The 26564-nt window shown below is 44.6% G+C and overlaps 1 protein-coding gene across 2 annotated transcripts in view; it reads right to left on the reverse strand.

The window, feature by feature from the left end:
- Nucleotides 1–13102, reverse strand: part of dtx1 (deltex 1, E3 ubiquitin ligase) — a 28166-nt gene extending 15064 nt beyond the window's left edge. For both annotated transcript variants that reach the window (XM_088299380.1, XM_088299371.1), the window contains exons 1-2: nt 12667–13102; nt 11798–12303 (exon numbers count right to left, since the gene is read on the reverse strand). In XM_088299380.1, coding sequence (XP_088155506.1) covers nt 11798–12056 — 259 coding nt within the window. In that variant the 5' untranslated portion in view covers nt 12057–12303; nt 12667–13102. The remainder of the gene's footprint in view (nt 1–11797; nt 12304–12666) is intronic.
- Between the last annotated feature and the right edge of the window lie 13462 nt (nt 13103–26564).

The following is a 26564-nucleotide window of genomic DNA, read 5'->3' on the forward strand; positions in this document are numbered from 1 at the left end:
AACACATCTGCGTCTACTTTGGAAAACCAGTAAGGGTTGGTGAGGACAGCATCAATCCCTTTTGTGTGATATTGCTTCATTGTCTTTTAATCACTCAATAAGGCCAATACCAAATAAACAATAATTGATTAAAAAAAAGAAAGAAAAACAAGGGTTGAATAATGGATCCATTCATCGATTCTAAAAACATTTGACAGCGGCAACCGTAAAACAAACTTGTTGGCTCATTGTGGGGCGAATAAAATGAAGTAATCTCATACTCCAAGAGATGAACTTAATGAGCATTCAAGCTATATTGTTAACTAATGTTCCGTTGAGATGATTCACTTGTTAATCCTCAAGAAGGATTTTAAGGACTTTTTCTAGCTCAGTAAGAAGGAAAGAATTTTTAATTAATTATATACAATATCAAAACTATAGTACACTGATAGAGAGGGCCCCACACTTGACTTGGGCCCCCAATGACTAAAGAAGACACTGAGATTATCAATGCATGTGTGAGGCAAACACCTCCGATGGAAATTAGTAGTTTCTTATGTTTGACCACAAGCAGTGGCACAAATCTTTTAATAAAGAGCATGAGATTTATGTGTTGTAATGGAAGCAGTTCCTTAGGCTACAGAGTGGTGTCATAGATAGTATACGGCATGGGAACATTAACACTTATCCTTTCCCTGTGCAGGATGCCAACAGCCAATTTCTCAGTGTTCCCCTCCACAATCTGTCTTGGCTGTGCACCAGCACTGTCTTTCGGAGTCGTTCCTCACATTTTCCACTCACTGAACTCCATCCTGGTCACACACAACGCTCAACACTTGGACAAGGAGCAAACGTCAGTGTCAGTGAGTTGGGTTGGGTGTGGGTTTCCACTCACATTCAAACAACATGCATGGCAGGTTGACTGAACACTAAATTGTCCCTAAATGGGATTGTAAGCGTGGATGGTTGTTCATCTTTGTGAGCCCTGGGATTGGCTGGCAACCAGTTTAGGGTGTACCCCGCCTGCTGCTTGAAGATAGATGAGATAGGCTCCAGCACCCCCACAACCCTTGTAATGAGAAGCGGATCACATAATGACACTGTTGAAGGCATCCAGAAGTACCCTGATTCTTAAGCTTTCAAATTCTCTGAGGCTGTATCAAACCTTTTAAAGTGTATGTGGTCAAGCACTGTCAAGTACAGCATACAGGGAAAAGGTCAAGCATCATGCAGTTAAATGCCTGTGTGAGGTGAAGAGTTCCAGATGTTGACGACAGGCGTCAAACTACGTCAAATGTAAAAAATTAGCTTTTGGTAAGATTTAAAAAAAATGCTTATCGACCCAGTAAGGAGTCTGTTAGCAGTGCAGCAGGATTCAGTGAGCCATTTCCAATGTATACTTGTAATCATATAACTCTTGTCAGAACAACTATTTTCATTTTGTTTTGAAGCTTCTACATTTTCTGAGCAAATCAGCCCAGCTCCGGCAATATCCTCAACATACGTCTTCAGCATACGCCATGTTATCTTCTTTCTCCTGAAATTAATGGAATAGATCTACTGCAAATATACAGGGGATACAAAGTAGGTATGCAGTAATCAAAAAAAAAAAAAAAAAAAAAGATTAAACCTATATAATTTTTACTTTATTAAAAAAACTGAAAAAAATCTATTCTTTTTGCTTAGAGAATCTATGACTATTATATTGGGAAACATGTCACCATACTAAAGCTCATGACACTGCAATGAATTTAGGTTACAGTCAGTGAATCCTATGCATGAACATGTTTTGACAAGCTGGTACGTCAAGGTTTTCCTTTTATTTTACACTTCAAACAAATCATGGGTTAATGCGGACGCCACAGAACATACTCACAAAAATTAAAAAGCAAAAACTGCAGTCAACGCCAGATGATAAATGCGATGATAATTTATTGAGTTGATCGTAAAGAAAATAACTGAAGCCCATTAGAGGTTTGCCCATAAAGAAAACAGTGCAGCATGGTGAGAGGAGAAAGAAGCACTTTCCCAAAAAATAACTCAACCAAATCCCGTAAATCCAAGTTGAAGAAACAGAATGCTCGTGAGCGGGTAAAAATACATCTCACACATTCTAGGAGAAAACATCTGGCCTAAACAAAACTTACATTGTAAATAGTGAGGATTTCTTTTTCTTAATGCATATATCACTGACAAATAATTTCACTGTTCGTGAGCCGCCATCATCATACCTGCACAGTCGATGGGTTCTGCAAGAGCATTTAGCTGCTCATTAACAACCAAGCTGAGATCAGACACCAGAATAATGAGGATGACAGTCGGCATTAAGCTGGTTTAACAGCATTGTAGGTTTCAATATCACAGCTCTGCTCCTCTTCTCTCATAAAAAAATCACACATCAAAGCTCATTTTCTATGCTTATATGACACATTCATTTGCAGCTCTTTACAATGTACCACTATCGTGAGCTGCCACTTGGATTCCCACAAGCTTCATTTGGTCTTTGTCGGCAAACACGATGGATGCACAAAGCAAAAGCCTTGGTTATGGTTGACTGAGATTGCAAGAAACAGGGGAAGAAAAGAAGATGGTAGGGGAAAAAAACAGGAAACCAACAGAGCTGGAGGGAAAAAAAGGACAAGAAGGAGAGATTGGAGGAGAAATACTGGAGGATGTCTATGATTGGTGGAGGATTTATGAAAAGGCACAATAAAAAAAGGGGGATGTTTTTCTTTGGCCTAAGCCTGGGAAGTGAACACAGCAATAGAAAAGGGTCTCACTAATAGGTTCTGCTGCCAGAAAATTGGGAGAACAGGAGGCTTAACTACTTGCAAACTGAAGGCACCCTCAGTTCTTTCTACTCTGAGACAACATGTCTTCTGGGACAGTTCTGCTTTCTGTCTCCTGAGTTAAAACTAAAGAGAAAAGAATCGTTTCGCTTTTATGCATCACATATCCGAAAAAAAAGGCCCAGAAAATTAAAGATTTGCAGAAACTCTGCATTCTTTTGAATCAAGACTTGAAGACGGTCTGCCTTTTATTAAATCAAATGCAAACTCACTCTGACCGGAAACTTTAATCTGATATTTTCTATTTATTTTGTTTATTTGAAATTTTTTTCCATCTCCAATCTTTTTTTTTTTTGGTTGGTTACGTATCTTTTACATTTTTTTATTTTATTGCATTGTTTAAATTGTAGTATTAATTTTCATTTTTGTCTTTATGCCTTGATTGCCTTTTCTAAATCCCTTTAAAATGACTTGCTCCAGCAATGTGCCTTACAAAAAAATGCAGACTAGTTACATGTAATGTGACTGCTGGTATTGCTTGAAAACAACAACTACAAAAATAAGTTGCAACCGGTCCGTGTGCAAACTCCAGTTGTGCAGCCAAGCATCAGACACTGCAATAACCTTCACAATCTGAGGATTTCGTGACTGTCCTCGCCACTCACTGACTCACTGTGTGTGGGTAGGTATGATATGTGCATGAACATGTGTTGGTCTACCTGTGTATTCATGAATGCTAAAAAAAGAGGCGCATGTTGAGGAGATCAGCGCGAATGAGTGGATGTCTCTTGCATATTTGAGTTTCATAGCACCATGCGTCAGTATGCTGCTACTGCTTCGTAAGAGGAGAGCGAAACGAACAACTGCAGTCAGACCAATACAATCCACAGGTCAGCACTGTCAGTGTAAAACAGCAGAGGTGGGCATTTCGTTAGACTGACAGACCGGTCTATCAGTCCGTCACTAAACAGACGCCTGTTTTGTTGACAGACGAGAAAAAAAATAAAAATAAAATACGACTGACTATCATCTGTCTAATATGATATACTGACTGTGATCGCTGGCTTTGATTGGCTATATAGGCAGTCCGGAAGACGTCGCTTCACTTTCCTATGACAACACAAATCTACAATGTTTGTTTGAGTTTTGTTCAGTCCCATATAAACTGAGAAAGGGTAGCAATCATTTTCCCTCAGTTTTTTATGTGACAATGATGACGTGTCTGTACTGTATAAATATTGTACATGTCCTACGTGTGAGTGTGAGAGTGGATGATTGTACGCCTTTGTGCGCCCTGCAATTAGCTGGCAACTAGTTCAGGGTGTACTATGTCTACTTTCCAAAAACAGGTGGGATAGGCTCCAGCACCACCGCGACCCTTGAGATGAGAAGCGGAACAGATAATGGATGGATGGATGTTTATCATTAACACATGAATAGATTGTGAGGTCCTCATCGATATTGATAATGCATTCACAAGTGTCTTACTGACGCTCATTTACCAGAATATGTAATATATACAGCATCCGCCTAAAGAACTGTTGCTGGCAAGTGTCCCCATATGGTCAGTGTAGGGCTGGGCGATATGACCTAAAATCAATATCGCGATAAATTAAGCAATTTTACCTCGATAACGATAAATGCACGATAAATTTCCACCCGTGGACCAAAATCAAAATAAATGCAGGAAATGCATATTAACTGTTTTTTTTTATTGACCAACTGGTACACATTACTTTCAATGAAAAATAAAAGTACAAAAATCATTTGTATAAACATTCCAAATAGCTTGCTTTGCATGACTTGAACAATGTCACAAAGAACAGGAGAAAAGGAGTACCTCTCGCAAAATCTTTTCTGCAAATCGATTGTGCCAAGGTGCTGTAATGCCATGTGCAAAGGCCTAGATTTGTGTGAAGGTCTCTTGTAAACAATATAAATAACGCCATGTGCAAAGGAGCTAGTGTGGTCGGCAAATAAAACGCTAAATAAAATGGGAAAAAAGTCTATGCAAATAAACAAGTGTGCATCATCAGGAAAATGTGCCGTCTCGAGTACTCTGGTGCGCCGTCGCCACTTGTCGTTTATGTAATGCACAGTCAGGCTCAATCAGGGATCCATGTTGCGACCCGACCACAAGTCGGATGTGGATGCAAAATGCTTGACATATCTACGCTCCCGTCCCGATGTTGTCCATATTGGGAAGTACGGTTTGCGACAAACTCTAATTTCTGTTCTTTCTTTTCTGTTCCCAATTCCCCGACTTGGGAATTAGGTGATGGTGATTCACTTGGAAGTGGCTGTTCTGAATTTACACCAACTGACCGGTACAAGATCGAAGGCTCATCCTCGGATATGCTGCCATGGACATTACGGCCCTGGATGAGGACCCACTCCACTGAAGTCATCTTCCTGCAGCACTTCATTCAATTGACTCTCACATTATCTCATCTATTATTGCATAGCATCATTGTATGTGTCAAATGTTGCCCAGTTGGCATCCATTGCAGCCTGGTCATCCTGGAAGGGGGATTCCCCCATCTGTGGTCCCTTCTCAAGGTTTCTCAAGGTTTCTCCCTAATGAGGTTTTTGGAGTTTTTCCTTGCCCTCCTGGGGGTTAAGATCGGGGATGTCGATTGTGGTTATGTAAAGCCCTTTGAGACTGTCTGTGATTAAGGGCTATACATATAAAATTTACTTGACTTGACCTCATTAATTTCTACCTCGTTTATCAAAATTGTCTATATGTATGCTTACAAAAAGAAAATGGATGTTACGAAGGTTTCTGCCTTAAAGCTCACCTTGATAAGCCAGTATAATACATCTTAGTCATCAAAAGTAAAACATGTCTGACAATGCTATGCAGCTGAGTGCTCTCCCAGGAAATAATCAAAACAGAAGTAATTTTACATGGTGAAAGTAAGTATTGTATGGTCTAATGTGATTTTCAATATAGCAGGTTATTCATCTCACTCGTCGCTCACTGCCATGCACACAAAGAATGATTATGAAGCAGTTTGCTGAAACATCATTGGCCAATTAGAGTTTCAGCACTAATAATTCTATTCCATTGCTTAATGCTCTAATAGCCAACAATATGGCACAGTTCACAGTACAGTGACTGTCAGATGCTTTCTAGCAAGTGTGAAATGCCCACTGTGAGAGCTCACACTGGGACAATGACACGTTCTCAAAAGCACCTTGGGCTTTCATTTTGGAATCAAAATTTAGCATGCTGCCACTGCACAGTCAGGGCCTAAGAGCGAAGAGTGAGAGCAACACAGAATGTGACTTTTGGTTCTCTATAACCGATGGCAGCTCGAGCTTCGTCATTGTGGCTTTGGTTTCGGTTAAATGACGCTTTCTGTACACATCAGACTACACCCTTCTGTTGATCATCATATATCCCACGCGACCCCATGAACATCTGCTTTCTATAGACTATAACCAAAACGCTGAAAAGCATTATATTCAAAGTTCATTTATAACAGGAGCGTTAGTCTGATTTGAGCCTTTGCCCTTGTAAAGTCGGAGAACATGAAACGCTTAAGTTGAAAGCAGATGTGAAGAGATGTAGAATTGTGTCACTAAATGCCATCCAGATGTGGACAGAAAGGACAACGACCCAAAGTTTATTCATGCATGACCAGTTATAGATAGATAAGAACCAGCTGTCAGATGATTTAAACCCATCCTAAAGATCTTATGTAAGGCATATAAAATTGAAAAGAACTACAATACCTCAATCAAAGCAGGTTAACTCGATATATCCCAAACATTGACATTTAGTAACTGCAAACTCCTTGCAAAAATGCATGTACAACAAGAAAAATGTCGAATAGCATCTTCTATTAGCTCTCATTAAAAATGAATCTGAGGAATCTTGAAAATAGTGGGATGATCACTTAAAATGATGTGGTAGAAACATAAGAGCTATGTTCAGATCCGATGTGACTTGATTTTTGACCAGAGGTACATCAGTTATTGGTTACAAATTGGGTCTAATACAGAAAATGAACTTTTTCATTTTATACTTCAGCCATCGCAGTGAGATATCAGAGATCTATTTTATTAAGACTACGACTGAATTGTTTCCGAGAGAAGTGTTTATACTGCTACATTCCTAACTTTTGGAACACTCAGCTGTTCACATGAGGCCATATTAAAAAGCTGCTTGTGAGTGGTAGCTTAACAGCAGGCAAACATGCGCAGCTTGGCGGCATCTGCATGCTTCCTTCCTCCTGGACTGTTGCTTTCTATCTGGAAAACAATTAAATTAATAAATATATCCAAATGAGGGCCAGCCCCCCCCCCACCCCAATTATAGAAGTATAGAGCTTCTTCAAGCTGTTTTTCTGATACAAGCAGCGCCTGACTTTTAAAATTTACATACATGGACTTTTTACTCCTTCCACCCACAGACCACCAAAGTAGTTCCATGAACATTTACTACATACGCCGCTCCATGAAAAGAAAAAAAAAAGATAAATCACTGCCTTCTTACATCATTAGCAGTGTTGTACTGCATGTACTTTGCAAGTTAAAAACCAATTTTTCTGAGCAAAGCAGAACAGACATCAGAACATGAGGAGCTCTGAGCCACATAATCGTCAGAGGAATTGCTGTTACCAGGCTACAAATGAAAGATTTAACTATTAACTATGTTACATTTCTTCCTTTCGCTCTTATAGCCCGTGCAGAATGAGCAATTTAATGTATCAGCCGTAGGAGGGGACACAAAGCATTTCCTCCTCATTTGAATTTTTTGATGGAACAATTGGATAAAAAGTGAACCGCTAAAGAGGGTTTTGACTGATCTATTTCTAGTCGCATGAATGTCACAGAACCAACATGTGCGCCATTCTTATAAGCCAAGAAGAAGCACTTCAAATCAATGGTAGGGGTCCTGGTGGCAATAACCTAAAAATCTGCAACAGCAACAAAAAAAAATGGTCTAATTACAACAAATGAAGTCAGGCGAGGGAGCCAACCACACTGCCATTTATTGTGTATACAGTAATTTGCTTATATCACATGACTCATGCTTCATGAAAAGTCAACTAAAGCCGTTTTTTCCCCCTTATACTCCAATTCTTCTAGCGCATATCTCGTGTTCAAAGCCAGAGTATTTATGCAGATTCCTCTTGCCTTTTCCTTATCTTATAGGTGCGATAACTCCCTTTCTGCAAAATCCTCTCCCTTAGTACTGTTTACAGAAACTCCCAGCTGCAAAGAGATACCTGATGTGGGAGCACCAGATTTCTTTTGCATTTCTTAAGCGCAAGATAAGATTTAGAAACGTGTGAGGGTGGTTGTGGAGTGGAATAGCAGGGCGGTCTACACCAAGTCTGTATCTCTTTCTACTCTTGAATTATTATTTCTTCTATAAATCTGCAAAGGAGAACGAGAAACCAAAATATTTTTGAACAAAAAAACAAAAAAAAAAAAACAGTTGAGACAAGGAACAATTGTTGCAGGCAAAACACACTAAGACAAAGAAAGGTATATCAATTCTTGTTTATGAAATGACGGGGAAAAACATTAAGTCGACAATTTAATTCCAGCTCAATTTTAAAAGCATCTAAAGACACCAAACAAAATCGTCGCCTCAACTCACAAGCTGAAGTTATAGTTTTAAGAAAGTGATTCCGTCAATTTTCATTTTTATAAAGTACAAAAAAAGATCAGCTTTTGCCTTTTGAAATCAGCATTTTCTACTGTAATATGTCTTTCCATTTTGAAAGCAGATAAATATTTGTGATCTAATATATTTTGTGCTGGCTATTTTTAATGATAGTTCCAGCTGCCTGTGTGCAGTGTCAGAATGTCCTTCTCAGGAAACTTTTCATCACCCTAACCATTCTGCCAGCACATAATTGCATCTGAGAGAGCCTTAAAACACCAGACTCTTTTTTTCAGAGCCACCTTGACAGCTTAGCAGTCATTCCTGAGTGCACACTTGCGTGTCAATGCGTCACTTGTGGCTCATGGCAAAAACAAAGTCGGGAAGCAAAGGCAGTAGCTGCAATGTGAAACAGAGGCCACGAGAGTGGGTACATGACGGCTATGGCAGATAAGCTTGTGAGTTTTGCAGGTGGGAGCGGGTGTAGTGAAAAGGGGATCAGTCTACTCAAGTGTTTAGAGGTTCAAGCAGCCCTCTTGGGAACAGAACAGATCGATTTTGCTTGGCTGTGAGCCAAAAAGAATCAGCCAGATATTCATCCACACTGTGCATAAAACTAAGCTTCAACTGTAGCGTATATGAAGCATTGCGCGGGATGATTGCTCCAAAGCAAAGTCTTGGTCTTAACAACTTTCAAGCACTTGACTAAGAAACCACCTAAAAGTAACCTTAAGGTTCCTCTAGTCTACTATAAAAACATTTCTCCACTGGGACAGTCCTCAAGCCTCACCTTACCCCCTGAGCCACAAGAGTGACCAACATCCAATACACTTTCCAACTAACATGCTTTAAACTCTGAAAGCATCATCGGAGCTTGAATTAATGGCTGCAGTCTGTGGTTGTAAGACATGCGCAGCGTGAACACAAAGAGAACAAAGAGGAGATGGGAGCAGTTGATCAGGCTGCTGTCCGTCAGGGCTTCATGTGACAGGTTTATACCAGCTGCGGGGAAGGTAACACACACAACATCACAACAAGCAGCGATAAACGTCTGGCACCGGTGCCGTGCTCATCTCTGACAAATGGCGGCTCGGCTCTTCTTGCAGCCAACATAGACACACATGGCACTTTTGTACCGATACCAGTCACTAAACCATGTTTACACGACAGAAAACTTGACAGTCATGCTGACATGGATGCTCTCTACTTTTCCAGCATAAAACAAAAGCAAGAATGCGTTGAATATGAGAAGACATGCAACTTGAGAAGAAATGTTTCAAAGGTGTCAGAAGAAACGTAACGTATTATTACAAATTTACAGCATTTTATAGATTTTTTTTTTGTATTAGGCACACCATTCAATATTATGGAGTGGAATTTATAGCCAAGCAAAAACCCACTCGTAGAACCAACTGACACACACGCACCCACACACGTACACGTGATCTTGACATCTATCAATGCAGCTAAAGGTGTAACAGCGATTTAGAGTCTCGTTTTGTGTGCCACAATGCGTCTACTCTCACAGGACAGGTGCACCTTAACTACCTAATACAGGAAGAAGTAAGGAATTTTCTTTGCAAATAAATGTGATCAGTTTTGATCGACAACATCTGAGAGGCATTAAAATAACGTATCATATTGTTTGGAGTGTTGTGTAGAATTCAACTTTACTCCTGGCACAGACAAATCCCTTTGCAAGGTTTACCTAATCTGGCAAGTGATTGTAAGCAGAATTTATGCACATTTACATAATACAGATCAATACACACAAGGTCATCTTGGATACACACATTAGTCACTGTGTATCACTACATGGATGTTATGTAATATCATTAAATTATCTCAGAGAGAGCGTGTTCCTGTTGTTTTCTCTCAGTTGATAGGAACGTTTCCTGGAGTGACACTCAGAGTATACCATATGAACATGGTGGGAATAACTACCGAATGTACATTATCTTGACTCAACAGTAAATGAACTCACACACATGGCGACTGGTTGGTGAGAATGTACGACGCTTCAGTGGAGTAAAGCAAAAACCAAAACATCTGGCCCCATTTAAAAAAAAGGGCAACTCTCATCTGTCATGTCACAAATAAAAACACACAAAGACTGGCCCGGCTGGATTTTGCTTTGAAACGGCATGTGATGCACTTTAATCTTGTGATATAAGTCAACTCGAAAACTTTGGTCATGTCATCAGAGTAATGGCTCACTGAAATGGCATGCTCAACTCGCTTCCAAATGGAGCCACATTCCACACATTAAAAGAACATGATAACGAGGAGCACAGTTCCAACAGTAATTGTATATAATAAATGTGATTCGTGCATCTACTTCAAACTCATCACATGGATCAGACATCTGGAGAAGAAACCTTTGCTTCAAGTTACGGGCACCATTTACTTGATAAATGTGTCTCCCCATCGGCACGGCGCCCTTCAGCAAGGTCGCCACATTCCAGCCACACGTAAGAATGAATAAATGATCGCAGCACCTTTTCATTTGGGCACCTCATGGCGTTTGGACGTTCCTAACGCACAAGTCCCAAAGCAGGCCAGGACACTGACGACTCTCGTTCGTTCCCTTGAACGTTACATAAGACTTGTGTGGCTCACACATCAAGGCTTCATTTTAATCAGTCCCAAAGAGAGACGATGTGACCACATATGCAAAGGAAGCACGATTTACCTAATTATAGAACCACATCATATTTTAACAACTGTGTATGGGCCACACTACCTATCCTCAAGTGGGATAATGAAAAAGTCATACATATAAAATGGGTAACTGTGAAATGTATCTGTTCAGTAGCCAAGTAATATTCTACACTTGTGTTCTTTTAATTTCTGTGATATATTTTTCACAGCATACTTGCATTCTCTTTTCAATTTGACTCCTGAGCTTCATTTTTATCCTCTTGTTTGAGAAATTCCCTCGCATGGACAATTATTGAGCCACAAAAAAACTAAATAATTGTTTTTCCTTTTAAGCACCCAGATATTCTTGAAATTTATCAATATTTGACATTAGTGCCTTGTAAAAGAAGCATTGCTGCATTGATATATTTTGTCAACCCTTGTTTTGGGGAAGCTGAGGTTTTCTATGACCAAAACAAACAGCTGTGGGAAAAAAAATAAAAAAATCACACCTCTGCAAAATTTTCAGCTTCTCTGATTTTCCTATTTTGCGAGGAATGATTGAATAATATGAAGATATCGTATTTTGAGCATGAATTTACCAAAAAAAAAAAAGAAAAATTATATATACACTGAAAAAAGGCCTAGTGTTATTTGGTATCTATCTTATTTAATTTTTACCAGAGCTGTATGTGTTTTTGGATGCTAGACAGAAAGGCCAACTTGATATTACCAACAACCTTTGTGGAACTGACATGTCTCTTACCCGTGTCCTGGCGAAACTGATGCATCGACTGCAGGTCGACAATATAAGGAGATAACTGGCCATCTACCTGCCCCAGAACTACAGTTCCTCGGGCATCCCCCTTCAGGATGTTCTCAATATGGTGGCACACTGCTGCACTGTAGGGCCTCCAGCGCCCATGTTCGTTCATCCACTCCCAGACCACCACTCTGGCCAGATTTTGGGGAGGGTAGCCCAGCCCATTTGTGGGAAGCAGCAAGCCTGGACCAGGGCGAGCCATCGTCTTTTTGCAGGTTAGACCGAGAACCACCTGTCAGTCAAATATCACTCCCGAAAATTGTCATTTGCGCCACACTGGAACCAGCTTAGCTCAGCGGCTTCAGTGGTCTGCTTTCAGTCATGGTCCTCCGCTGCCTACTCCCTGATTAACACAAACAGCAGCCTCCAGGGTCCAAAGTGGCAGATGTTGACAAGGAGCTGCAGCAGTTCCTCCTCAGGAGCAGGTAAACAGGGGGAGGGGTGACTTGCTGTAAAATGACAGGAAGGTGCAATGGTTAACAAATGCTGAGTTGTCTTTTTTTAGTTCCAGTTGGATCCAAAGCTTGTATCCACTTTGTCTACTTTACACCACAGTACAGTAGCGACTCCGTTTTGTGACTCAATGTTTGTGAGCCGTATGAAAAAGAAAGAAATGTTGATGATCTTCAGGTTGGACTGGGGTGACAGATGCTATCAAGCCTAGCAAAGAGAATATCATCTTGCCAAGACAATCTAAGTAGATTTTTATTTTAAAAAATGATTCTGACTGATATGATTCAGACACAATGCCACATATTGGGCTCTTTTAACATGCAATGTCATAACGTTTGGATTGATAATGTCATACAGACCTGTAGGCTTGAGATTTGGTGCCTTACAGCTGTCAAGCAGAAGCTACATTTCACTGGCCCCGCTCAAAAATCACAAGGATAAAAAGGGGGGGGGGGGGCGGTGGACGAAAATATTCCAAGCAACGCGATGCTTCACATTTGTTGGTGTGGAAAAACGTCAAAATCGTCTTCTACAATCGCGCAGCGCAACAACCGTCCAACATTAACGCAGAAAACAGGACTCCTCGCTTCTTTAGTGTCGCTTGTCTCCTTTGCCAGTTTGTTGCTCCGCCGTGCTCGAGTGCCTCGATGTGCCAGTAAGTCGGCCGTGCGGGTGCGAGAAGTCACCGTCCATGCGCACAAGTCCAGCTAACGTCACATTTTCCAACCCTCAAACAATTACAACGCCGATGCCCGAGCGCACCTGTATGGTGAGTGGTAGAAAATTCAGCCAATATGTCAGGTAACATTTACAATGACAAATCTAATTCCGGTGTTTCATTTCAGAATAAAAGCATATTTTGAATTTGACCCTTACGCACAATTTAACGATTATTCCAAAATAGAATATTCACCTGTGGCTATTAAATTAACATTTTTAATTATGAAGTATGTAGAATATTACTTATAATTTTTACAGTTTTTTTCTCTATTGTTTTGGGAAGGAAATGCACGTGTGTGTGCGTGTAGGGGTGTGGGGGGGGGGGGTGTGCGCGCGTGTGTATATAAATTCCAGCATGAGACTGAACTGATTATTCCCAAAGAATGAATAATGCATAAAGTGTGTGCATAAATAAGTACGAAATGAGAGCAAGGCCGACTGAACGACATTGAAAAGTATGTGGGAGAAAATCTTAAGTTTTCGTTTAGTCAGTAATATTTTACGTGATTTAAATAAAAAAAATCACCAGACTCAATTAGACCATAAATGAATCATAATAACAATTCCGAAAAGGCTCTTGTATTCACTGAGAATTTATATGAAATTAGTTTTTAAAAACTCAACATGTGAATGGGAGAAAAGATGATGCTACTAAAAAAACAACCCTTTGTGGTGGTCAGAAAGATGAGGGAAACTAGTGTATTAGTTCTGCCTATTTTGGCTACCTCTAAAGTCAGTGTTGATGTTCATTTGGAAAAAACGGTTTCATATAATTTAAAATTTTTAATTTTTCATCTATCAAAGGGCAAATGTGGACGTTTTTTTCACTCGGTTTTAACCGGACGTCAGCCTTTCAATATTTTACTTCAACCGAGTTCACGAGTTTATTCTATATAAATTGTTATTGCTGCAGTAGCACCATCTAGCGGTGGTATATTTAACACAAATAAGCAGTCACATGGTTATTAAAATTGGTGAGAGTTTATGTCAACCTTTTTCGAACACATGATCTGTCTCAGGCGATGGTGTAGTGCAGGCATCACCAAATGGCGCACCGCGGTGAGGATCCGGACCCCGCGATGGTTCGGACCGGACCCATGACCAATATATGATGAATTTTTTTCAGGGCGCATTCGCAAACGTTGGCGCTGCAATTCTAGTTAATACGGAAAAGGCGTCACTGATTTGAGCCAATCAAATCTTTTGTTTACGATCCAACGCTAATTGCGCAGCAGACCGGAAGAGAGTGCTGCTGACAGTATGCCTTGCTAAAAAGTTAGCAAGGTCGATGCGTGTTGTTTTAAATGAATGGACGGAGAAATTTTGTTTCGTTCTGGCTGCAGCCGATTCAAAACCAGTGTGCATCATGTTTAAGTGGGGGGTTTCTAAGAAAAATACACATCCTGTTTCTTTGCTCTGACCCAACTCGGCCAGCCTTTATTTGCAACAACCAGCTCCTCCAATCCACTCTAATCCTATATTCAGGTTTACACACACACACCCAACTGCCCCCCAGTGCCCCCTAATGGTGCACCCGATAACAACAACATATCATATTGTTGCATCCGTTCTCTTTTTGGAAAGCTTGTCCTTTAAATTGAACTTGGTGCTGAACACACATTAACACACACAAGGAAGAAGAAAAAAAACATTACAATGTTAACAATGCTGAGACAACAGTTTATTTATTTTTTTCCAGTGACGGATGCAATTTCAACATCACAAACAAAACAGTGCTTCTCTGTTAGGAAGAATCCCACTATTTTTTTCCCAACAATTACAATTCCCCTAAAAAAAAAATCCCCAAAGCATGTTGATTAAGTAGTAAAGTCCTTGTACCGCTGCGGCTTGTGAACAACTCTACCACTCCTAGTTGTCATCGGCCTATCACTATCGGACGGGGTGGCTGGCTGAGGTTGTATTGGACTCGTTTGGGTGTTTGGTGGATCCTCAGCCTCAATGTCTATTGGTCCCACATGTGGATCTCCTAGAGCGCGCCTGAGGTGTTTACGGTTCCTTCTCAGAACAGTACCTGAATCCAAATCAATGTCATAGGATCTGCAATCCACAGAGTTTTTCACTCTGCCCAACCTCCGCTTAGTGTGGGGGTGAAATGGCTGAACCCTAACACAATCCCCAGGTTTTAATGCATCGAGACTCCTACCAGAGCAGCTGTAATAAGCACAATGATTGATTTTTCAGCAGCACTGGCCCTGCTCTAATCACTTTGGGCCTAAGAAGGCTGGGCTTGACTGGGAGCAGTGTCCTTGTACGGCGGCTCAGCAATCTTTGCGCCGGGCTTGAGTCCAGTCCTTGTGACGGTGTATTGCGGTGATCCAATAACGCAAGATATGGGTCCTGCCAGCCGCTTTTGCCTTTTGTAAAAGTCTTTTTGCTGTCTTCACGGCAGACTCTGCTTTGCCGTTACTCTGAGGGTAACCTGGAGATGATGTTTTGTGCTCAAAATCCCACAGCCGACTGAACCTATGGAAATCCTCAGATGAGTATTGAGGTCCATTATCTGAAATTATAGTGCTGGGTATGCCATATCTAGCAAAATGGGCTTTCAGTTTCTTTATCACTGTGGCAGATTTAGTGTCAGGCAAAAAGTCTATTTCCCAATAATCGAGTAATAGTCCACTGTCACATGCTAGTTTTTGTCCTCAAACTGAAAAATGTCGATGCCCACCTGAGCCCATGGTCTGTTTGGCATATCATGTGGGTTGAGTGTTTCCTTCTGTTGTCTGTCATCTACTGACCTGCAGATGTCACAACGAGCGATGTGTGCTGTAATATGGTTGTTCATGCCAATCCAGAAAACACATTCTCTGGCTCTCCTCAGATATCCCCCAACACCTAGATGAGATGAATGTAGGCGGCTGGTGATGTCCTTCTGGAGTGCGGTAGGGATACCAGCACGTTCACCTTTAAAAACTATGCCATCTGGTGACTCAGTTGACCTTGAAAGAAATAGTATGGCCTGATCTCCGGCGGTATTGCTCTTTTGTCTGATGGCCATCCCTGTTGCATCGTCTTAATAAGAGTTTGAAGCGTTCTATCTTCTTCTGTAGCTACTCTAATCCTGCTCAGGCTGTCATTGGAGATAGGTAGGTGTTGTACCATGTTATCAGTCTCTATTTCAGCCTCAACAGAGCTCTGGGATGAGCATTCTGGGAGATATGCTCATCTTAACGTGTCTGCCAGTAACATGTCCCTGCCTGGAACGTACACTACAGTCAAATCATATTTCTGAATGCGCAGCATCATTCTTTGGAGTCTCTTTGGAGCACTCAACAGAGGTTTCCTCACAATTGTCTCGAGCGGCTTATGATCGGATTGGACAGTGACCTTACGCCCATACGTGAACTGATGAAATTTCTTTACACCGAAAACCATGGCTAAAAACTCTTTCTCGATCTGAGCATAGCCACGTTCCGTCTGCGTGAGTGCTCTGCTTGCAAACGCAATGGGCTTGCATTTCTGCATTAGTGCTGCCCCCAAACCAGTGTCTGATGCATCGCATTGCACCACTAAATCCTCCTCAGGGCAGTAATACTTCAGGACAGGAGCACCGGCAATCATTGTTTTAAGTTTCGCAAAAGCCTTTTCATGTTGCTCCATCCATTCCCGTTCAACATCTTTGTGTGTCAACTGTCTCAGTACCTCACATTGGTCTGAAAGCTTGGGGCAAAATTTCGCCAGATAGTTTACCATACCCAACAGTCTTTGCACTGCCTTGACGTCTGTGGGCCTCGGCATGTGCTCAATGGCACGGACCATGTCTGGGTCTACTTTCAGTCCACTTGCTGTGAGCCTGTGTCCAATGTAATTGCACTCAGCCTGTCTCAGTTTGAACTTGTCTGGGTTCAATTTAATGTTCTTTTGTTTACATCTGTCCAGAAACTGTCTCAACTTTGCGTCATGATCTCTGATTGCATCTACCTGCCTCTCACCCTGGCCTGTAATAAGCACATCGTCAGCAATGATATACAGACCAGGCAGTCCATCCAATGCTTGATTCAATTTTCTCTGGAAAACCTCAGGTGCCGGACTAATCCCCATGGGCATCCGGAGCCATCTGTAGCGCCCAAATGGGGTGGAGAATGTGGTCAGGTAGCTAGACTCCTCTTCAAGTTTGACATGCCAGAAACCACTTTTAACATCACACACCGTGAACAGTCTAGCTTTAGACAAGTCTGGGAGTACATCTTCAATAGTTGCCAATGGAAAGTGACTGCGCTTGAGAACCTTGTTCAAGGGCTTTGGATCAATGCATATTCTTGGTCGGCCATTTTGTTTTTGTACTACCACCATGCTGCTGATCCAATTGGTGCTACAGTCCACAGGTGCGATAATACCTCTGCGCTCAAGGTCTTGAAGCTCCTCCTTCAGTGGCTTCAGCATGGCAACAGGCACACGTCGCTTTGGCAGCTGTACTGGTTTGACACTTTTGTCCACTTCCATTGTGTACTCTCCTTCCTGACACCCATCTCCTGAGAATACATCTGCAAAGTCTATCTTAATCTGTTCAAATGTCCACTCTCCTATTGTCTCTTTCTCTGTTGTCACAATACTGTCCATTGCCATGATATTTTCATAATGCACCTTGATAAGTTTCATAGCCTCACTGGCTCTTTTCCCTATAAGTGGGACAGTGCAGTCATCCTCCACCACTTGGAACTCTAACAGATACAGTTTCTGGTTTCTTGGGTTCCTCAGCTTAACTTTACATTTGCCCAGTGGTTTCACCTTACTACCATTATACATCACTAGTACTGACTTTGTCTCATCCAGTCTCACATCCGTGTTTAGCAGGTTAACAGGTAATACGTTACATGTAGCGCCGCAATCAATTTGGAACTTTACCATATTATTTCATAAGAGCATGCCTGCAAACAGCTTTGTGTCATTTTCTTTGTTAGAGCTTATGGTATTCACATTTCAAAGTTTTGTCACCTCTCTAACGCACAGAATGTCCTCATATTCACTTTCAAAGTCCTCTACACAGTGAATCAACGTCTTTCGCTTGACTTCTGTGCGAGCTTTACATTTTGCCGCAAAATGGTTGTCTGAACCACACTTTTTGCATTTCTTGCCAAAAGCTGGACATTTGTATTTGCTCCTCTCGTGTGTCCTACCACAGAACTTGCAATTCACCATGTTGTCTTTGTCTCCTTGCTGCTGGCGTGAAGCTACGTGGACAACATGAACTTCCTCCACTTGTCCAGCAATGGTCCTGCAATTTTCCCGGGACAGCTCCGCTGCTCTGCACAGCTGAAGGCAGGCATCCAAAGTCAAAGCCCTTTCCCTCAGTAGTCTTTCCCGCATGTTGGCGTCACAAATGCCGCACACGATTCTGTCTCGAATGAGGGAGTCTCTCAAATTGGCAAAGTTGCATGTCTTAGCAAGCAGCTTCAATTCGGTAACATAGCTGTCAATTGACTCACCGGGTCCTTGGTTCCTCGTGAAAAATTTGTACCTCTCCACTGTTTCATTCACCGCTGGACTGCAGTAGGTGTCAAATTTCTTAATCATGTCTTCCAACGTCCACTCCGCCTGTGCTGTGTCCCCCATTAGCGTATCGAGCAGCTCCCTGCCGCCCTCGCCGACCAGGTACCTGAAGAGCCGCACCCGCTTCTTCTCGTCATCCTCGGCAACAGTTAATCCAACATAAAGTTGAAACTCGTCCCTCCACGCCTTCCACGTTTTGGACAAATGGCTGGAGTCCAAACACAACGTTTGTAGAGCTTTCAGCCCGTCCATGCTAGTAGCTTGCCTGGCGATGCTAACCTCCGCTAACTGTTAGCGCCTTGCCCTCTCCTCGGGTGGAAACAACGACTTGCAAAAAAAATACGGCAAAATCCTCCACCGCTGCCACCATGTTTAAGTGGGGGTTTTCTAAGAAAAATACACGTCCAGTTTCTTTGCTCTGACCCAACTCAGCCAGCCTTTATTTGCAACAACCAGCTCCTCCAATCTACTCTAATCCTATATTCAAGCTTACACACACACCCAACTGCCCCCCAGTGCCACCTACTGGTGCACCCGATAATAACAACATATCATATTGTTACACATCATATGCTCCGAAACCGTCGCCACATTGCGAAGCGCCACTACGAAACAAAGCACCGCCCTTTTGTGCACAGTTATCCGCAAAAACATCGAACTTCGAGTGCAGTATAACAGATTTTTACATTTTCGTTTACATCCCAGCGGCATGCAAACGAATGTTCACTAAAAGTATCATGGATTTGGGGGAAACATAAAAAAACGTTCAAGTGATGGGGAAGTTGTGAAGGAGTGCTTAAATGTGGTTGCGCAAACATTATTTAAAGGAAAACACAAAGCCCAGATGTGTGAAATAATCTACCAAATCCCAATGGCCCTGACTCCGTTCCAACCCAGATTTAAGTCACTGGCAGGGCAGTCAGAAATTCATTTTTCTCATTAGAGAAGTTAAAAAAATATTCAAAAGAAAAGGTGGTGTCAAAGCTCATTTTGAATTAGTTTTTCATGAGGACAGCCATTTTTATTGATTGTGTACTGAACATGTTGACCTGGTTTACTTGTGTTGCAAGTATGGTGACAAGCTTGCGTGACGTGTGGGGTGCGCATGCGTGGAGGAGGGAGGGGGCGGATGTTGTTGGAGTGTTGAATGAATGAAAGGAGGAAGTGAAAAATGGAAGAGGGAAGAGCATGAAAACAATAAAGCGAGGCTACAGGTACACCACTGTCTCCCTGCTGGCGTGTTATTATTGATTGGGAAGACTCCGCATTTCGACGACGTGCGCCGATCACGATCCCCGGGCAACTCCGGCCGCGAAGACGGACTCCGCATTCCGACGACGTGCGCCGATCACGATCCCCGGGCAACTCCGGCCTTGGAGACGAATCTCCCCTGCGCCCCCCCGACCACGGTCAGGAGGAAACCGAGCAGGAACGGATAACACTGGCGACCACGAAGGGACAGGATCGAGCTCACGTCGTTAAGAGGAGTGGTGAGCACAGAGGAATATAGCACTCGCGGCTTATCAACAACTACGTGCGTTAGCTCGTAGCTAAGCTAGCACACGATGGCTGCCGCTCAATATCCCCGTGAAAACTCTGGACTCGAGGGTCAATGCGCATGTATGCTGTTGGACCGTGTTCCTAAACGTGCTGAATGGATTGAGGAAGTTAACCAATGCAAGCCTGTGGCAAAATGTGAACATTATAACCCATTTTTGTGTGACGCAAATTGTGCTACCGCATGTGCTAATGGGAAGGATTTGCTCGCCCCACCACAGTTTTCCCGGTCAAACCCTTTTTCTGATGACGTTTATAAGAAACGACCCCACTGCACGTACAGCAGTTCCCTCTGTGGTTCAGCTTCCACCATAAAAATAGGAGCACCGGACTCGAACCCATTTACTTCTACTAATCTGGGATGTTTTGCATGTAGCACGCCAGCTCCTTGCAAATTGTTGGAATACAGACAAGTTGATGCGGTAGACAGTCAGCAAATCCCTGCATGTCCTCAGCAGTACCCGAGGGACGGACAGTCTCACCGTTTCTTTCTTCAACCCCAAACTAATGCTGATGAAGATGATGATCCCAGAGAAAGGATCCCCACACTACGCCCTGATCGATACGACGGCAGCACACCATGGAGAGAATTTCTGCACAAGTTTGAGAGTTGCGCCGAGGCGAATTATTGGTCGGAGAGGACTATGACGACGCAGTTGAAACACTGTTTGGTTGGAGCAGCGGGGGCCATCGTCCACCGTAACCCACGCTCATGGAAGTGGGATTATCACCGCCTAGTAGATGAGCTTGAGACTGCCTATGGCCCTTCCTCCGCTCATGCCGCCTCAGCCGCTGTGGAACTCAGACAGCGGGTGCGTAAACCCAGAGAAGCATTGCACGAATTCCGGGATGACATTTATGGAAGAATAGCTGTAGCTTATGGTGACAGAGTGGAAAGTGAGCAAGATTCTATTGCTGTTGAAGTGTTTACTAACGGCCTAGGTGATGCTGAGACGGTCCAGAAGTTGTTGGAAAAGCGACCAGCCACCCTTGCTGATGCTTATGAAATAGCACGCCGACATGAGACCACTAAAAGGGCTGCATCATATGTCGCTGATGCCATGCTGTTGGGAGCCCGCCACACTTCTGGATGTCGGCCCCGGGCTGCTGTTGTCAGAGAGAAAGAGGATTATGCTGTGGAAGCCCCATCTCCGGTCAGCTCTTCATCCAGTAAGCACAAAAACTTTAAGAAGGGTCGAGTTCGCTGCCATAACTGTCAAGGCTGGGGCCATATTCAGAAGCAGTGTCCTTCCCCTCAAAAACCCAACAAGACTTCAACCTTGAGCAGTTGCCCTCGCGACTGCCCTGAACCACCTATGCTCCATCTCAAGGCTCCAAACAAGGAAATGTGCATAGCCGTGCGCCTTTACGAGCTGGAAGTGTGCGCTGTTCTGGATAGCGGGGCCCGTAGGAGTGTGCTGCCACTGAACTATTACAACGCCATTCACCCCGACATGAGGCCCCCTCTGCAGCCCTCGACTGTCGAGACCTTGATCGGTGTAGGCCCTGGAGACGTGCCTGTACTTGGCGAGGCCCAAATACCTGTCGATATCAGCAGCCGTCAAGTGACCATTGATTTTGTTGTAGCAGATATATCTGGAAATGAAGTGCTGCTGGGTCATCCCTTTCTCGTTCGAGCCGAAGCTCGCCTTGACTTTGGCCGTCATCGCATCATCTTGTTCGGCGAAGAAGTGCCCTACTACCAAGCTGGAGCTAGCCCAAAGTCACATGCCGTGAGAGTATCCAGGTCCGTTGTTGTGGAGCCGGGGCAGGAATGTGTTGTGAGGGGCAGTGTGGATCTAGGCGCAGCCACCTTCGGGAACCTGATGCTCAGTCCCACGAAAGGATTCGTCGAAAAGCACAAGGTACTCGTTGCTAGAGTGCTGATCGATGCCCAGTCTTCCAAAGCGGTCCCCCTTCGACTTTTCAACCCGGGCAACAAAGCTGTGACTGTTAAGGAAGGATCCATTGCTGGGCTCCTCCAGCCGGCCGAAGCCATGCAGCCGTCCAGCGTGCCCTCGGTGAAGGACACACTTGTTGGCCCGCCAGTGGTTCCTCTGCACCTGCAAGAGCTCTATGCCCAGAGTTCCCAAGACCTTAATGACCATGAGCAGCTCCAACTTAAGCGTTTGCTGTGCACCTATGGCCACACATTTTCCACAGGGCCTACAGACCTGGGCCGAACCAGCCTTGTCCAGCACGACATTATGACCCGTCCTGGCGCTCCAGTCAAACAACCGCCAAGGAGAATGGCAGGAGAAAAGCAGCAGCATGCAGACCAGCAGATCCACGACAGCCTGCAAAGCGGTGTCGCTCAGCGTAGTCACAGTAGCTGGGCCTCACCCATTGTTATGGTGCGTAAAAAGGATGGGACGTACCGTCTATGCATCGACTACAGAGCCCTCAACGACCGTACCATCACCGATGCATATCCCCTACCGCGTATCCAGGACACGCTGGACACGCTCTCCACTGCTAAATGGTTCAGCACGTTGGATCTTGCCTCGGGCTACTGGCAAGTGGAGTTGACCCCAAGAGCACGCAAAGCCGCCGCTTTTTGTACCAGAAAGGGCCTCTTCGAATGGAATGTCATGCCATTCGGCCTTTGCAACGCTCCAGCAACGTTCCAACGGCTGATGGACCGCGTCTTGGCTGGCCTGCAGTGGGAGACCTGCTTGGTCTATTTGGACGACATCATTGTGCTGGCCAGGGACGTGACGGAGATGCTGCAACGGTTGGGCAAGGTGTTTGACCGACTTCAGCACGCGAACTTGAAGCTGAAACCCTCTAAATGCTGCCTCTTTCGACGCAAGGTTGCCTACCTTGGCCACATAGTATCTGAGCACGGTGTGGCCACCGACCCGAGCAAGGTCCAGAAGGTCCAGACGTGGCCCACCCCCACATCAATCCAGGAGGTAAGACGATTCATCGGTCTAGCCTCGTACTATCGTCGGTTTGTAAAAGACTTTGCATCAATAGCCGAGCCCTTGCACAACCTGACTAAGAAGAACGCTCACTTCCAGTGGCATGCAGAGCACCAAGCGGCTTTTGACGAGCTTAAGTGCCGCCTGACTTCAGCCCCAGTCCTTGGATATCCGCTTGACTGCGGTGAAATGATACTGGACACCGATGCGAGTGACACGGGCGTCGGTGCTGTACTGTCGCAGATTCAACAAGGTGTGGAGCGAGTGCTGGTTTATGGCAGTCACAAACTGACGAGAACCGAACAGAACTACTGCACGACGAGACGTGAACTCCTAGCCATTGTGGACTTCACTTCACATTTTCGCCAGTACCTCCTTGGACGACGCTTCAAGGTGCGCACCGACCACAGCAGCCTGCGCTGGCTGACCAGAATGAAAGAGCCAGAAGGGCAGTTGGCTCGGTGGCTCGAAAAACTTGCTGAATACGACTTTGAGATTGTTCACCGCCCAGGGCGTGTGCACGCCAACGCTGATGGCCTCTCCAGAAGGCCCTGTCGCCAGTCCTGTGCCTGCAAAGTGCCAAGTCCTTCCTCGCAACCGACGGGCGTCACACATCGGGCGGTCCAGTGCGAATTGGACTCTGCCCCCGGTTCCCTGTCGCTGAGTCCAGTGGGGGTAGAGGGACGACCATCCACCATGGTGTCGGGTCTAGTGGGGGTAAGTCAAAGCGCCCCTGCACCCGACACACATACTGTAGACCAAGGCAGTCACACCAATGTACACATTGTCAATATGACCGAGAATGTCCATGTGACGAGAACCCCTGATACTGCTTCGTTGTTTCATGGCTGGACAATGGGGGAGCTGAGCCAAGCCCAGGAGGCAGACGCTGACATTGCACCAATACGCGCCTGGATGTCAGCCAGCAGTGAGCGCCCCCCTTGGACTACAGTTTCATCATGCAGTCCAGCCGTGAAGACGTACTGGTCCCAATGGAAACGACTCTACTTCAGAGATGATGTTTTGGTCCGTCGTTTCTACTGCCTTGACGACACCCAATTCTACCCGCAAATTCTGCTGCCTCACAATTTACGGCCCGAGGTGATGAAACAGATGCATGACGGTGCCGTGGGTGGACATTTTGGGGTTGAACGGACCGTGGCCAGACTGCAAACCCGATACTACTGGTACCACATGAGGGAGGATGTCACCCTCTGGTGCCGGACCTGTACCAGCTGTGCGTCCAGGGCCCGCCCCGTCAAGAGACCACAAGCCCCAATGGGAACTGTCCGGGTAGGGGCCCCGATGGAGCGCATTGCCTTGGACATTATGGGACCACTTAATGAGACTGAGCGCAGAAACCGGTATGTGCTTGTCATACAAGATTACTTCACGAAATGGACAGAGGCGTTTCCCATTCCTGATGAGCGAGCTGTGACCGTTGCCGAAGTTGTTGCTTCTGAGTGGGTGTGCCGCTACGGCATACCTCATGCACTGCACAGCGATCAGGGACGCAATTTTGAATCTGAAGTATTCCAAAGCATGTGCCGCTTGTTTGGCATTGACAAGACTCACACTACACCATTTAGACCCCAGTCAGATGGCCAGGTTGAACGCTTCAACGCTACTCTCCAGAAGATTCTGGCCTCCACCGCGGAACGTTGCCATTGGGACTGGGACCTTATGGTTCCTTATGCTGTCATGGCCTACAGGGCAACTAAACACAGTTCCACCGGGTTCACTCCAAATTTCATGATGTTCGGCAGAGAAGTGAGCGAACCAGTGGACCTAGTTGCCGGATTGCCACCCGACCCAGACATTCAACCGTCCGTTCCAGAGTACGTCAAACAGCTGCGTGAACGGCTGGAGCTGGCCCATCTGATCACCAGAGAAGCTCTGGGTGAGTGTGTTACGCGTGCAAAAAGACAGTACGACAAAAACTGTTGCCATTCGCAGTACAAGATTGGAGATCCTGTGTGGTACCTTGTAAAAGGTACGCACCACATCAAGAACAAAGTGAGGAAGTTCCTTCCGTCATATGAAGGGCCATTCTTTGTCCTTGGACAATTGGACGACCTGGTCTACCGTATTCAGAAGAACCCGAGATCCAAGGTGAAAGTTGTTCACCACGATCAACTTAAACATTATCGCAGCCGTGAGCCCCTGGACAACACCTGGGCTTTGGACCGAGCTCAGAGGTGAGCACCTACCGAGGTTCCTCCGCCAGCTGTGGAGGATGGCCCAGCAGACCATGATCTAGGCCTGCGTGATTTGTTCTCAAGCGTGACTGACGATCCTGGCACCATTTCACCATCTGCATCTGACCCCACACCGGTTGTGCTCATTCCATCCTCCCCTTCCCATGGAGACCATGAAAATGGTGGGGGCGCGGTGGGTGAGTCACTCCAGCTGGGCCTGCCAGTCCAACGACCAGGACGTCCCCGCAGGGCACCTGACCGTTATGGTGCCTGGGTGACTTGAATGGTGTGAGGAGCACTTGAATGTTCTAGGCAGTTCTCAGGGCCTTACCTAAATTTTATACAATTTTTCTACTTCGTCCATGTTTGAATGGAAGTTGTTTATATATGCGATTTTTCAATGTGTTTCGCTGTTGAAAAAAAAAACCCTGCCAGTGCTACGCTTCTGACCTGTCACTGTAAATTGCTTTATCTCAGGAATTCCGCCGGTCGCCTTAAACTGATTACTCAGGAGTGGATTTTCAGCTCCTTCCTCGTGGCGCTTATTTTCACCGTGGTTAATATGTATTTTCTTATATGAACCTATTATTGTTACCAAGCTGTCATTTACCATACCTCGCTTGTATAAGAGAATGATAATCACAACTGTCTTTTGGGCTCCAAGCCTCTTATAGATGTTGTAGGTCAGCTCGTGTTTCTGTGCTGGAGTGGAATTGTTTAAATACCATCCAGAGTGGGGGTAGTGTTGCAAGTATGGTGACAAGCTTGCGTGACGTGTGGGGTGCGCATGCGTGGAGGAGGGAGGGGGCGGATGTTGTTGGAGTGTTGAATGAATGAAAGGAGGAAGTGAAAAATGGAAGAGGGAAGAGCATGAAAACAATAAAGCGAGGCTACAGGTACACCACTGTCTCCCTGCTGGCGTGTTATTATTGATTGGGAGGACTCCGCATTTCGACGACGTGCGCCGATCACGATCCCCGGGCAACTCCGGCCGCGAAGACGGACTCCGCATTCCGACGACGTGCGCCGATCACGATCCCCGGGCAACTCCGGCCTTGGAGACGAATCTCCCCTGCGCCCCCCCGACCACGGTCAGGAGGAAACCGAGCAAGAACGGATAACACTTGGATAATTAGGCTTTCCATTTTTTTTAGGCTGATAATTCTTTGATTTATGAAAAAAAAGGTAAAAGGTGTTAACTCAATGCTTAGCACTTGATATATTTCTGCAGGAGATATTTTACTGTTTTTTTTTTTCTGGAAGTGGCAAACTTAAATTCCTGGAGCCACATTTTCTTGAATGTGGAATAAACGCCTTATATTTGTTTGACTGGCAAATGTGGGAACC

Source organism: Idiotropiscis lumnitzeri, chromosome 1, assembly GCF_059441095.1.
Source record: "Idiotropiscis lumnitzeri isolate Australia: NSW breed Sydney's pygmy pipehorse chromosome 1, RoL_Ilum_1.0, whole genome shotgun sequence".
Lineage (NCBI taxonomy): Eukaryota > Metazoa > Chordata > Actinopteri > Syngnathiformes > Syngnathidae > Idiotropiscis > Idiotropiscis lumnitzeri.